Consider the following 14,922-nt stretch of genomic DNA (forward strand, 5'->3'; position numbering starts at 1 on the left):
AGTCCTGGCCCAGGGATCGTTGTCCTGGCAGATCCAGGAGAGGCTGGTGGGGAGTGCTTGGAGGGGCTGGGCAGGGTCAGCTGAGCCCCTCCTGGAGCTCTCTGTGCTCACAGACCCTTGGGTGTCCCTTGGAGCCACCAGGATTCCCCATTTGGCTGCAAAGCCTTGGAGTGAGGAAGCCGTGGATTGTCCTTGTCCTTGCCCTCCTTCCTCCCAAAGCCGCTGGGTGCTGCCGCTGCGACCCCAGGGCAGCTCTGAGCGGCCACAGAGGCTTTTCCCCTTCAGGACGCCTGCAGGTGAGGTGGGCAAGGCTAAACCTTTGGAATTCCGGGCATTATCCTTGCCCCTTCCTTTGATATCCCCCACCCCGGGCCGGAAAAGAAAAGAATTCCGTGACTGGGGTTGATGTCTCCATTAACGAGCTGCGGCTGCCCGTGCCGGGAGGGGACTGCCCCAGGTGATTTATCGCGGCCTTTATAGGAACACGAGGCTTTCCCCATTCACAGACCCGGGGCAGGGGGGGTCGGGCTGCCCTGGGCGAGCCCCGGGGCTGCTCCGACGCTTTTGCAGCCGATCGCAATCGCTTCCGGCCGTGCCCCGCTGCGCCCGGGGGGGTTCACGGCCGCAGGAACGATGCGGGACAGCAGAGCAAACCTGTCAGGCAGGACTGGAGCTGACAAATCCTCCTCCTGGCCCGGCTCTGTGAATGGCAGGCATGGGGAAGCCAAGCGAGGGAGGAGCCGCTGGTTGGCAGCCGGAGCTGTTGGAGCTGGGGGCAGCCCTGGGGCTCCCCGCGCTCTGGGGATGGCGAGCGAGGCTTTGTGTGTGCAGGAGAAACTCTTTGGAGAGGGGTTGGTGTTCATCGGGCACGGGGAGAGGCTGCTCTGGGCACGGTGGAGCAGACGGGGAGGGCCTGGTTCCAGCCTTGGAGCAGAGAGAGCTGCTCTGGGCACCCTGTTTGGCACATCAGGGGCTGGGCAGGGCTCTGGCCCAGCTGTCCTTGCTGAGGTGCTCTCACCTCCTCTCGGCAGAGAACCAGGGCTCTTGGGCTACCCTGAAGTCCACAGTGACACTCTGGCCTTTTATGGCTGACCAGCCATGGTATCACGAGCGTTATCATCCTCAATCCCCCTCTAATCCAATCCCAAATCTCCTCCTAAACCAGAAATTGCAGCAAAACTATGGTCAGCAGCTGGGACGTGCTGGAGAAGGCCTGGAGGTCTCCATCTGATTCCCAGCTCCAATTCCCGGGGCCTGGAGACAGCCCTTGGGTGGCCATGTCTGGGAGCGGGCTGTGAAGGGAGGGAAAGGTGATCCCTGGAGAGACCTCCTGCGGTTTCCCGAGGCTCTGGGATGCTGAACTGCAGTGCCAGGCACTTGTCTCGTGTGACAGGGAGATCCTGGAGCTGTGCTGGGAGCAGGGCATGGCCTGGCCCCTTTTGCTGCAGCAGAGATGCTGAGGACTCTGCAGCTTGAGCCATTGGCTGCCTGATTCCCAAACTCCCGGTTCTGAAGGGATTTTCCTGTCTGCTGCCAAAAATAAATGCCCGACTTGGGGACGTGTTTGGTATCTGGTACTCATCCACCCATCTGTGTCTGCCTGGAATTGCAGAGCTTGGGAAAACGGAGCGATGCTCTCCTGGGATGAGGAGCTGAGGGCGCAGCTCTGGCTCTGGCTCAGCCAGGTGGACAAAACCCAGCAGCCAAACCCCCCCTCCCTAAACCGGAGCCGAGCGGGACCCGCCCGTGCTGTGCTGGCCAGGCCGGGTGTTTGATAAACACGAGGAGAAACCTGCCTGGAACTGTCCCCAGGTGATAAAATTCCTGTGCTGCGATGCCCTGATTAGCAGGGCTTTCTGTGGGGTGATGCTGGGCTCGGCTCTGGGGCTCTGCCTCCCCTCAGTGTCTCCTCTGAGCACCTTCCCGGCCGTGCCCACCTGGGATGCCAGCGGGAAACGGCTCCGGGTGCCACCTCTCTGTCCCCCCGGGGTGGGTGAAGGGGCTGGGTGGCACCACCCGTGCCCTGTGCCCGGCCAGGTTTTCCTCCTCTCTCTTGGGAGCGGCCGAGCCGCAGTTTTGGCAACAGCGCCAGGCGGGGAGTGACGCGTGGAGTGTTTGAGCAGGTGAGCCGGGCAAGGACAGCCGTGACACTGCTGCTGGCACCGCGGCAGGGCCAGCCGGGGCTGCGGGGGTCCCGAGCCTGGAGCGGGGCACGGGGCCCTCCCTGCAAAGGCTTTTAGGAGCCCGGGTTAATCTAAAGCCCGACTGAAACCAGAGCTTCATGGCTGGCTGGGGCTGAGGGGGCTGAGTCACCCTTTGAGTCACCCCGGTCCCTTGCCAGGGAGGGGAGCAGAGAGGGGACACTGCTGGGACCCAGCTGCGTGGTCCGGAGCCCTCCTGGCACTGCTGAACTCCTTCCCAGTGTGCTCCCAGCGCTGCCTGGAAATGTCTCTGCTCGTTTTCCCTGTTCTCCCCTTTTCCAGCAGCGTCTTTCCCGGTGGTGCCCAGGCTCTGCCAGGCCTCGTGTCCCTCCTGGTGCCATCGGGCCTTTCCCTGTTCCACGTTTGGTTCCAAGTGGCACCTCCTGACCTTGCTGTGCTGTCTGAGAGCATCACCTCGTGTCAGGGCTCAGCCTGGGGACATCCTGGGATGCTCCCAACCTCTGTCCGAGCTCGGGGTAAAATCTCAGGGAACAGGCGAAATAAAACCTTGGCCGTAGCCCCAGAGACCTCGAGGTGCTGCAGCCCTGTGGGTGCAGAGCCGAGCTGGGCTCGGCTGGGTTTGTCCCCCGGCGGTGCCACCCGCGCGGGGCCCGGGGGTCGCTCCCGCCGGGCGGGGTCGGGGGCGCGGCCATGACATCACCTCGGCGGCCTCCCATTGGCTGCCTGGCCGATGACGCCATCCCCGCCCATCCCGCCGGGATGCGGCGTTGCCATGGGAACGGGATGCGCGCTCTGCCCGCGGGGAGCGTGGGATCGGCGGGGACCCCGCGCCCAGCCCGGGCTGGAATCACTCGTGCGCCATCAATTATGGCTCCTAAAGCCTCTTTTGCTGGGATTTGGGATGCGTTGACACCTGGAGCGGGGTGGGAGAGGCTCCCCTGGAGCTGACACCCCCAGCTCGCACCTTGAGCAGCCTCTGCTCGGCTCGGGGGGAGCCTTTCCCATGCTCAGCGTCCCTCAGGAGTCAAACGAGCTGCATTCAGCTCCTTCAGCACGACTTAATCTCTCCCCAGCCCCCAAATCATTCTTCTTAAAGCCCCGACCGCTGCCTTGCGGGGAGGACAAAGCTGAAAAGAAACTTTCAAACGTTACAAAAGAAACATTTTAGCGAAAACCCCACAGTTTCAAGGGTGAGGCGTTGGAAATGGCAGTGGGAGGTAAGAGCAGCTGGTTCTCGGAGCGGGGGCTGTGCTCTGCCTCCTCCAGCCCACGGCCCCGAGCTGATCCCGGCTGCCGCTGGTCACACGCAATTCCCAAGGACAAAACAAAGCCCTTTACCCCAGGCTTCAACTCTGACCTTGCTGCGGCAGCATTAAAATCTGCTGGAGATGGACAACGCGGTGGCAAAGAGTTAATTCCGCCTCCCTCCCTCCCTCCTTCCCTCCCCCTCCCCTCTGTTTTTTACTCCTTTTCTTTCCAACTGGCCTGGTTTGCTGCGGAGAAATTGGGAAAACAAACAGCCAGTGGAGTTGGGGGGTGCTGGAGGGGGCCTGGAGGGGCTGCAGCCCCACGCAGGAGGCACAGCCGGGGCTTCACCTTCTCCCTCCCACGTTCGGGGCTCCACGCTCGGGCGTTGGGGTTCACTCCCTGTTTTTGGAGCAGGAGAGGGCTGGCTGGAAGCTGTGGAAGCACTATGGACCCTCATTTTCTCAGCAGGGAGAGGCTTTTTCTGCTATCATCTCTGCTGTTTTCCCTATAAAATCTTACCGTGTTTTTATTCAAATCTGGGTTTAGAAGCAGTTTGGGTGAAGAGCTGAGTTTTGCACCAAGTTAGGTTTGCTTTGTCTATTTTTGGTTGCTGTTTTTGATGAGAAACACCCCCACTTCCCAAAATTCCAAGCAACTTTAAAGGTAACTTTGTAATATCCGCCGGTCCTTTCTAGAACTTTGTTCAGTTTCCTTGGCTGATTTCCCTGGAGCAGCTCGAGGAGCGGGAATACCGATAAAATGCAAATTTCCTGGTGAGCTCAGAGCTCTGCTCAGGGGTGCCGCTCCTGGTTCTGCTCCCTCCAGCAGAAACCTGGGAAAAACAGACCTGGGGAGGGGGGAAGGTGGGATCAGGAGATGCTCTGAGCCCCTCTGCCCCTGCTGCCTCTGGAGAGGGAGGTGTCACCCCACCGTAGGCAAAGTGGCACAATCAAACATTTAATGGAGCTTTAAGAGGCTGAAATAAGGGAGAGCCTGCTTTGATCTCCCCAGATCTTGTCTGTGCCACGATCAGGGGGTAAATAGGGCTGAAAATGTATTTTTGCTGCTGGGGTGGCCCTGGAGCTGCTCCCCTCCCCAGCCCTGGCCGCTGGCGGTGCCCTCTGTGCCGCTCAGGCACTGGCATTTCTCATCGATTATATAATGGCTGAGTGGGACTGGCAGGGCCAGCCAGGAGCTGGAACAAACCCTCCCCCAAAAGCTCTCCCGAGCTTCCTGAGGCAGCTGAACAACTTTCCAGCCCTTTGCCAGCGGAGGGGCTCGGGAGGGTGAGCACTGGGTGCCCGGGGTGCTGTTTGCAGGGCTGGGGGCACCGGAAGCAGCTGTGGGATCTCCAGGAGCGGCCCCGGAGCCGCTCAGACTCGGGGGACGCTCTGAAGTTGGGGCCAGCTGGACTCGGCGCCGAGCTGCCTTTGAATCGGTGGGATCGAGGCTTTGGGAGCGGAGGCTGTGCCAGCCCGGGACTGAAAGGCTCCTGACCTGTTTCAGGCCAGCTGAGGAGGATTGTTTGCTCCTCACAGGTTGCCAGGAGCCCTTTGGGCCGCGGCGCCGGCGTTTGGCCTCTCCTCGTGGGCGCTGCTGGGAGCCCACGGCGTGCAGGGGCCTCAGCTGTGGGACCAAGAGCATCTCCATGTCCTCCTGAGCTCCCAGAGCTGCTGGAACCATGCTGGGATTTAATTAGGGCAGGCACAGGGAGTGTTTCTCTCGCTGTTTGTACCAGGCTTGTGCCAACCTGTGTTCCTGTGGGTGCAGTGCCCTCGCTGACCCCCTCGCCTCCCTTGGGATGACACTGGAGGATGCTCAGGGACACCGGGGTGGCTCCAGCATTCCCACCTCGTGCTCTTCCTTCGTCCCCCACCCTGGCTGGTGCCCCAGCTCGTTCTCCCCGGTGCAATGTGGGAGATGCTGGCAGGAGGAGCTGCTCCATGGGAATGGGAAGGGTTCTGTTCCGTGTGGGAGCACGTGGCTTGCAGGGCAAGGGTGACTGCGAGTGCCAGCGTGGGTGTGCAGGGGGCTGAGATGGTGCAAGTGGCCCCAGGGACAGGGAAATAGAGGCAGGGCGGACACAGCCATGAGGGAGGCATCGCTCTACAGCTGGGCAGGGAGGTGGCACTGGGGAGAAGCTGCCCCAGCCCCTGTGTGAGGGGAGCAGAGCCAGGGCAAGGCTGGAGCGGTGCCCTGGGGCAGCCGGGGCATTGCGGGAGATGCAAATCCTGGGATTTGGGCACTCAGCATCACAAACTTTTGGGAACATCCTCAGGAGCAAGGGCAGATGGGCAGAGCCAGCTCCGAGGGGAGGGATGGGGAGAGCATCTTCCCATAAATCCAAATTATCAGGAGCAAAACTCGACTCCAGGTTGGAGTAATCGCGGTGCAGATCAGCTCTGCCTGCCCTGAGATTCCAACTCCTTTTGAGTTTCCTCACTGAACCCTGCGCCATCCTCTGCAGGCTGGGGAGCACAAACCTCCTGCTTTGCAGCCTGGCATCACCAAGCAACCATGCCCTAAAATTCACAGCCCAGTGGAGAGAACTTTGTTTACCAGGAAGAAAACCCTTGAAAAGGGGAATCTTTGGCGGAAGCATGACGGGATTAACGCCGGGGTTTCTTTAGGCACCGCTGTTGTTTTTCAGGGCCTGACCTCGGTGCTCTGGTTCGCTTTTGCCAAGCCACTCTTTCCCTGCCTAATTTAGAGCAGGGCTTTGTGCTGGGCTGGGAAGGGGGAGGCGGCAGGGCCAGGTTTGGCAGCGCAGGCGGGAGCCTGGGATGATCTGCTTTGGAGCAGAGGAGTCGGTCATTAGATGCTGTGCTGCCGCAAATCCTGCTGTAATTAATTTTCTCCTGAATTAATTAGAGGAATTGTGAAGGCAGGCTGGGCCGGGAAGGTGTGGGGGAAGTTTTCCAGGGTGATCTATGGTTTGTTGGCAGAGCAGGAATTAAATCTCCTTCCTCTGCCTTCCCAGGCTGTTTGCTGGAGCCGCTCTCAGCCACGACTGGGGTGGGCAGGGGTGATGGTCCTGGGCACAGTGTGTCCCTGGGGAAACTGTCCCAAATCCCAAATGCTGCTTCAGGCCATTTTCCCTATTTTTAGGGTTTTTTTTGGTGTGTGTGGCACTGGCATTGAAGTGGAGCAGGTGGGACACACCACCCTGAAGCTGAGCAGTGCTGGGCTCTGGCACCTCCGGGAGGGAGGAAATCCAGCCTCAATTCCAGGCTCCAGAAGAGAAGAGAATTTAGGGGATGTCGGTTTGTTCTTGTCCTTTACCTCGCTGGCATCTCCATGAGCTGCTGGGCAGGTGGAACAACACATTCCTGGGAAGGGTGAGGAAAATTCCTGCTGCTTTCGGCAGTGTCCGTGCTGGCTCCTGGCATCCCTCTGGATCTCACCTGCTCGGGGTGAGCCGGGCCGAGGGCTCTGCCTGCCCCTGAGCCCGGCTCCTGCTCCTTCCAGCCGCTCCGGGGGCGGTGGGAAGGGAGGGCAGGCTGGCAGCATGGGAATGTGGAGGCTTTTCAGCCGTAATTATCGGCCTCAATGCTGAGCGGGGGGAGCGGGGGGAGCTGGGAGCCAGGGGAAAACCCACGGGGAAAGCAGATTCCTCCTCCTCCTCCCTCGCCATGGAAAGGGAGCAGGCTGGGGGCGAGGGGAGGGATGGAAGGGATGACAATTCCGGGCGAATCCTCAATTCCTGTGCTGCTGGGGGTGAAGGGGATGCTGTGTTTGCCGTCTCCTGCCGGCCAGCTGATCCCGAGGGATGAGTGCCGAGCCTGTGACTTGGAGTCAGGGTCCCCCAGCTGGCTCCTGACGAGCTCTGGCCGCGGCACTGCAATGCGCTACTGCACCTGCTTAATTAACCCCAATTAGCCCCGTGCTGGTGCCTCCAGGGGCACAGGTTGAGGGGAGCAGGGGCACAGCCCTCCCAGCAGCTGGTGGCACCAGGAGCTGCTCGAGGCTCCCGTGGTGACACAATCCATGGGTTTGAGCTGAAAATGGGGTTGGAACATCCAAACCCGTGGCTGGAAGTGGGTGTCTGTGTCTGTCACCCTGTGTCAGCTGGGGACAGATCCCAGATGAACTGTGACACAGGAATTAGGTAAAATCAGCCTGGGATCTGCAGATCCTTCCATCCATTTGGGACCTGGATCCATTTGTGGTGCTGGAAATGGAGATGTCACTGCTGTTTGCCCCAGGTTCTCCGTGTTTCTCACCTCTGGTTCTCCCAGCCCGGTCTCACCTTCCCAATCCACTGTCAAATGTCTCTTCCCCTTAAATTTCATCAGAACTTTTATTATCAGGGATTTGGTACATCCTTCCTGCCAGATTCCCGGGGCAGGAATGCTTCCAGCTTTAATCCCACCTTGGATGAGCTGTGGCACATCCTTTGGCTCTGGCTTCATCCTCCACAGCACCCCAACTGTGGGACCACAGCTGCTTTCTCCAGCAGCTCCCCGCTGGTGCAGCCAGGTCTGTGTGCCCCCAGGGCTCCTCATTCCCCCCTTTTTTCCCCAAATCTGGGAGATTTGTGAGGCTGCGTTGGGCAGGGGTTCAGGTTGCACTTCCAGGGGTTGGGCTGCCGTGGATCCTTGGTTTTCCAGCATTCCTGGTCCTTTCTGTGCCATCCTGCTGCAGGTGCAGGACCTGCTTCTCTCCCTGCCGGAGCCTTTGGGGCTCCGGAGCTGAGGGAAATCAAAGCCCCGAGGTCCCTGTGCCCCTGTGAATGGGAGCTTTGTCTCGGCAGAAAAGGCCTTGAAAGCGATCTGGGGAAGGCGATTGTTATCTGCAGCTCCTGAACTGTTTGGATCCTGACTTTGTCAGAGATCTGGTAATTTAAACTTCAACCTGCTTATTAGAAATTTGAGAGAATAGTTTAATAATAAAAAGCAGATTTTTTTCCTCCCCTTTGTTCCTGTGCTCCTCTTTCTCCAGGCTGCTGGGGATATTTAATCGTCTGATACCCTCCCAGTCTCCACCTCCCTCTTGGCTTTTAGTTTTTTAAAGAATGGGAGAAAATGGCAAGAGGTTTCTTTTTGAGGGCTGCCAAGCCGGGCTGTCCCTGTGGTCCCTGAGCTTTTGGGAACGCGGAGAGCTGAAAGGAGCTGGAGGGAATGTCAGCGTCCCAGTTGTCCTTGCTTTAACGAGGCCTGGAAATCCATCCAGGTGCAGAGGTGCCCTCCGAGCAGGACCCTCCTGGCTGTGCTTGTTGGAAATGATACAAAGTTTAACTTTTTTTAATTTATTTTTTTCCTCTCACAGAAGCTGTGTTCAGTTACATACAAACCAGCGCTCCGCTGCTGCGGATCCTCTTCGTGCTCTGACTGCTGCTCCTCTTCTTCCTCTGACTGCTGCTCCTCTCCTTCCTCCTCTTTGTGTTTTTCCAACTTTGCCATGAGCTCTTTGGCGGGGTTGAAGGAACACAGGTTGGTTTGCTTGTCGCAGATGCGGCAGCGCTGGGATTTGCGACGGCGCTGGAGGGCACAGCTCTCACAGAAGCAGCGCCAACACTTGGTGACCACGAGGTTCTTGAAGGAACCCCTGCAGATGAAGCATTTGAAGGGCAGGTCCCCCTCCTGGCTGCTCACCTCGTCGTTTCCATCGTCGTTGGCGCCGTCGCGGCCCTGGTGCGGCTCCCATGGGATCTGCCAGCCGTGTTTGCAGTCCCAGCGCTCGTGCGGAATTCGCAGCTGCCCCGAAGGCACAGAACCCGCTCTCATTGTGGTCCTTGCAGGTCTGGAGCCGGGTGTCCCAGTGCACCCGTGAGTGCTCCAGAGCACGGATGGGCCCTGTCCTGTTCCTGCAGAGGCGTTTCCCATCCGTGTGTCCTTGGGCTTCACACGCTGCTGGCAGCTGTTACTGCCACGAGAAATTTTATCATCTTCTTTTCCTCTCAGCTCCTCCTTCTCCTCCTTCCTTCTCCTCCTTCCTTCTCCTCCTTCCTTCTCCTCCTCCTTCCTTCTCCTCCTTCCTTCTCCTCCTCCTTCCTTCTCCTTCCTTCTCCTTCCTTCTCTTCCTTCCTTCTCCTTCCTTCTCTTCCTTCCTTCTCCCCCTCCTTCCTCCCCCTCCTTCCTTCTCCTCCTCCTTCCTTCTCCTTCCTTCTCCTTCCTTCTCCTCCTCCTCCTTCCTTCTCCTCCTCCTCCTTCCTTCTCCTTCCTTCTCCTCCTCCTCCTGTTCATACCATACTGTGGCTCCTGTGCCTTCAGGGCCAACAGATTTCGACACCTCTTCATTAGGGTTGGGGTTAGGGTTCCATCTTGCTTTGAACTCACCTGACTCAGGGAATGCGAGGCCTCCCCAGATGATATTTCCTGTGTGCACTTGGAGCCCCTCACAATCCCGGAATGCATAGAGCATTGAAAGCCCCGTCCCATCTGGGTCGCCAAAATTGTCACAGAAACTGCGGGAAAACCAAAAAACTCTCCCAACAACATTTGCAGTGAAAATTATTCTGGCCAGGTTGCTGTTCTGGCTGAGTTGTGACACAGAAACCGTTTCACCCACACGTAGCCCAGGTGTGCAGAGGAAATCCTTCCATCACACGTGAATTTTATCTGATTTTTCTCATTTTTATACAGCCAAAACCCACAGAGATTCATTGGTTCAATGTTCATTGGTCCCAAGTTGTGCAGTTCTTAGTATTTGGTTTCTTATTGGTTATTGATCCCATCGGTGTTAATCAGGTTCTCGTTCTTGGTTCTCTTACCGGTCTTTTCCCAGACCAGGCCTCTCTGACCATGCCAGGGGTGGTGTTTGGAGCTAAGGCTTGTTAATTGTCCTTGATGGTCGTTATCTCTCGTGTCTCTTTTCTGCTACTCCCAGTCAGTTGAGATGTTCGGCTCATCAGGCTGAGCCTGGTGGAACAATGCCTTGAAAAGAAACTTCAAATTCCCTCCCGGGGGGGCAAAGGCGAGCAAAACTCATTAAAACCTAGTTTTTATGACTGAAATGACATAAAATATTTAAACTTTGTATCATTTCCAACAGGTTCAGCCCACTGCCCTGTCCCTGCAGCTCCGTGGGAGGGCTGGGCTGGGGTTTGGGAACTCTCCCCAGCAATGATCCCCATCCAAGCGCCCCAGCTGGGCAGCAGCTCCCTGAGGCAGTGTTCGGACGTGTGTGGGTGGATCAGCATTGCCGCTGCCAGGGCTGGCGCTGACCAGGGAGAATTCAAAGGGGACAGAGCTCAGATTGGTTTGCAGATCTGGCAGAATTCCTGATTAATGACCCTAATTGGGCTCCTTGGAAGGGAAAGGACAGAACTCATGGAATTACCTGTGCACAGTTGGGTTTGTGGGCTTGCTCAGACACTTTTATGGAGGCATTTAATCCCCAGGGATGCTTTCCAGGCTGTTTGGGGTGGGCGAGGGGATAGATTTTCCTTCTGTGATGGAGATGGGCAGTCCATGGGGAAAAGGGGAGCTGATTCCCTGTCCTGGACAGCCCTGGGGAGAAGGGGAGCTCCATTCCCTGTCCTGGACAGCCCTGGGGAGAAGGGGAGCTCCATTCCCTGTCCTGGACAGCCCTGGGGAGAAGGGGAGCTGATTCCCTGTCCTGGACAGCCCTGGGGAGAAGGGGAGCTCCATTCTCTGTCCTGGACAGCCCTGGGGAGAAGGGGAGCTGATTCCCTGTCCTGGACAGCCCTGGGGAGAAGGGGAGCTCCATTCCCTGCACGTGGAGAGGCTCCTGAGCGATTTCCTGCTGGGCCTGGGTTATGTTGGTTCACTTTGGCTCCTGCTCTGGATGCCACTTCCATGACATCATTTGGCTGTGGCAGAGTGGAGGAGGTGAGACACTTGGGAGTGATTATCTCGTGCAAATAGCCCTGGGTAAACAGACTCGGGGCACTATTGACACTGAGACTGTTTCTCTTCCGAATTTCCTGCTGGGGGGACTTTGCCAAGTAGCCAAAAATGGGGTTTGGGCGGAGGGAACCCACACTCCTCAACCCAAAAGTTTAAATTTCAAGTCAGGGCATGGAGCTGCTGTCATCTAGGTAATTGAATTTGCAGTTCCTGGCGTAACTTCCACGTGGGAGCTTGGCCTAGGACTAATTTTGGGAACTGAGTGTCTTTAGGCTGTTTGGGGTACCTGGGATGGTGCTCTGAGGTGCTCACCTTTACACTGCCAAACTGGGGGTCCCTGCCTGGATGGAGCTGATTTTCCTGGGTTAAATTCTCCTGGAGAGACACTGAAATAGTGCTGTGATGTGCCCTGGGCTTGCTTCTTACCAGCATGGCTGAGGAGGGATGGACTGGATCCCTGAGGATTGCTGCACCTGAGCTGTAGCAAGCAGGAGTTCTCCCACCTGCAGGGCTCCCCGTGCCCCCTGGCAGTGCCAGCAGCAGCTCTGCCCTGTGAGCCCCACGGATCAGGAGCTCTGGCTACATCCCAGGGTGAGCAGATCCTCTGGGCTGGCAAACTTTAACCACCAGAGCCCGTTTTTTATTAACCTGGATTTCCTCCTGCTTCCCCCATTACCTCTGCAGGAAAGAATCTGACCCCGAACTCTCACCATCACCTTCAGGGATTTTTTTTTTTTTTTATTTCCCCCCCCTGCTCCCTGCTGTTGCTTTGTGGTTTGGGTGAAACTCTGCAAACCCTTCCCGTGGTAGCCAAGTGTCCCTGCTCCCTCCTGCCTTTGTCAGGCTGCTGGGAGCGCTTTGGAGCTGGCACAGCAGCGGCCTTAAGCCTGTCAGAGGAGCCTCTTAATTAAATTTGAAAAGTGCTGGGCTAAGAGGGTTTGCTGAGCCAGTCAGGTGCTGGGCCATGGGCCCGAACGACTGCCACAGGCTTGCACTACCACCCACAGCCCTGATCCCCCGGACATGTGCACAGATTAGGGAGAAATCCCTCAGCAATGAGGGGGTTTTAACTCCTTCCAGCTCCGGGCGTTTTTCAGGGAGCTCCTGGAGCCAGGTCCTGCCTGGGGGGGACACCCAGGGCTGGATCAGCCAAAGCAGTGGCAGGGACAGCACCTGCATCCCCCAGCGCCAGCTGGAGGTGTCCTGCACGCCTTCCCTGCAAGCACAGCCTGGCCAGGGACAGCGCCATGCCAGCACTCCCTTGGGATGTGGCACGGGACAAAAGGAGGAACATTCCCAGGCTGTGGCTGCACTAAAGGAGGGAGGTCGGGGTCACTGCTTTGCTGAGCAGGGAAGGAGTGGAACAGTCTCCTGGGGGGAAAGCTCTGGGCAAAGGAAATCATCCCTTTCTCCTCGCTTCATCCCAACCCATCCGTGTCCAGCTTCCCAGGGAGCTGGGCCTGCCCAGCCTGCAAAATGTTCCCTGGCAAATGCCAAATAGAGAAATCAATGACCAGGCTGTGCTTTGAGCCCTCCTGGCCAGGCCTGGCTCCAGCTCCGAGCTGTTTTCTGGTGTAGTTTTGGGAACCCCCTCCTTTAATCCTTGTGTTCACCCAGCTCACACAATTGCTGGAGCTTTGCGGATCCTGAAATTAGGAAAATTTGCTCCATATCCACGTGGAGGGGAAAAAAACCCCAAATCTGAGCAGCCCAGTGCCCGTCCTTGAGGCGCCTGGGCTCTGCCTGGGAGGCTTTACAGGGAGGTGTTCCCAAATGCGGGGGTGAAGCTGGATCCTGGGTGTATTCCCAAGGTTTTCCGTTTGGTTTCTAAACCTTGGGGTTTTTCTGGGCTGGGGGAGAGCTGGAAAAAGCCGGGTAGGGCTGCACACACAGAGATGTGGGACTGCACCAGCAGCACCAGTGGCTTTGTCCCAGCTCCCAGTTCCTGCTTGGAGCTTGGGCTGCTGGCTTGGGGCAGGATTCCAAAGGAAAATGCAGCTCGGCAAAGGCTGTTGGAGCCTCCTTCCAGCCTGGAGTGGGGCTGGAGTCAGGCTGTTTGGGTCTCCTGTTAAATCCCGCGTTCCCAAGGAGCCTCTGGCATGTTCCAGAGCCGGGCCAAAGCCAACAATGCTCTCCAGTTTCAGGAAGTTGGGAGCTGTCACAGGACAGGTGACACGGGTGACAGCCAAGGGCAGCCCTGGCGGGCGGTGTCACCCACCTGGGCAGGCTGTGCTGGGGCTTGCTCAAGATGGGTTCAGGCTGTCAGCTCAGGCCTTTGGGGCTTTTTGGGCTCCTGGCCTTGCAGCCAGCCCTGCTCATGGGTGAACTTCCCACGCTGGCTCCAGGGAATTCCATTTCCTTCATGGCTCAGTCATTCCCCCGGGCAGAGGGGAAATCCCTCCATTGCTTCCCGAACAAGGAATGGGGGGAGTTTTTCTGGGCTGTTCCTACTCCTGTACCTTTAGATGAGGGCTGGGGGAACACTTTATGGGCTGGAAGTTTTACTTTCATGTTTTTCTGGAAAACTCCAGGCTCTGGATGCCCCTGTGGATGCAGCCCAGTGTCCACCCTGCTTCACTCTGATCCCAGCTCCTCTCTTACTCCAGCTCTGGTGGTTTTGGGCTCCCAAGGAGGACAGGGAATTGTCTGAGCCTTGTTGGCAGCCCCTGGGATGTGCCAGCCCGGGCACAGGGAGAGGTTCAGCAGCTCTGCAGGGCTGGGAATGCCGGTCTCCCTCACTCCAGGGGATCCCGAGCTGCGGGAGCTCCTCTCCAGATGCAGGAGGGAGGAAGGATGTGTTTTATCATCAGGTGAGTCCCTGCTGTTTGAGTTCCTGCTCTGGAGCTTGGTATCGTCTCCAAACCAACACGGGAGGTAAACACTGACTCTGGCTGGGTTTAGTCCTTTCTCTTTCTCCTCTTATTTAACTTTTTTATTCCTCCAACTGTGGCTGAAGCCAGGAGTGCCAGCAGATGCATGGATGTGTTTGGGGGAGGCTCTGCTGCCAGGCCCTTCCTGGAATCCTGCAGAAGCCCAAAAGAGCAGGAAACATTTTTCAAAGGCAGCCGAAACGAGTCCTCCTTTAATAATAATGCAAAGTGTGAAAAACCCCTCTGGTATTTATGAGCAGATGTGATTCAGGACCAATAAAGGCCTGAGGAGCTGTCAGGAGGTCATGGGGATCGATGAATCATCTGCCAGATACTGTGGATTTATCAAGCTGAGCTCATCTCAAGCTGAAACCGATGCTGGTTTTATGGTGGTGTCTGGTGGCAGTGGGACTTGGGGATGCTGGGTGAGTCCAGAGTGTCCCCAAGAGGAGCAGAGACCTGGCTGCCGTGGAGGGACTTCACCGGGAAGGAAACCTGAGCTGCCAGGAGCCAGGGCTGCAGCTTTGAGGAGGAAATTGATATTTCTGTTGAGCCGTGCAGAGAAAACAAATCTCACCCCCAGGAGCCGCCTTCAAAGGGAAGAACTTCCTGCCCTGGGAGCTGCCAAGGGCTCAGCGTTAACGTGGCACCCGCGGGCCTGGGGAGAGCCTGCAGGGAATCAGGGAATGATTCGGGTTGGGAGGCACCTTAAAGCTCATCCACTTCCACCTCCCACTGTCCCAGGGGGCTCCAAGCCCCAATGTCCAGCCTGGCCTTGGACACTGCCAGGGATCCAGGGGCAGCCACAGCTCCTCTGGGAATTCTATTCCA

At 57.6% G+C, this 14,922-nt stretch overlaps 1 protein-coding gene across 1 annotated transcript; it reads right to left on the reverse strand.

Annotated features, from left to right (window-relative positions):
- Positions 1–500: 500 nt before the first annotated feature.
- LOC125336038 (E3 ubiquitin-protein ligase RNF113A-like) lies at positions 501–9,325 on the reverse strand (the record flags this gene model as incomplete). The annotated part of the gene is given in 4 exon segments (XM_048324147.1): positions 501–700; positions 8,704–9,110; positions 9,112–9,214; positions 9,217–9,325. Coding segments are annotated over 4 exon segments (819 nt in total), but the record flags the coding sequence as incomplete, so codon positions are not given.
- Between the last annotated feature and the right edge of the window lie 5,597 nt (positions 9,326–14,922).

Source organism: Corvus hawaiiensis, chromosome 19, assembly GCF_020740725.1.
Source record: "Corvus hawaiiensis isolate bCorHaw1 chromosome 19, bCorHaw1.pri.cur, whole genome shotgun sequence".
Classification (NCBI taxonomy): Eukaryota; Metazoa; Chordata; class Aves; order Passeriformes; family Corvidae; genus Corvus; species Corvus hawaiiensis.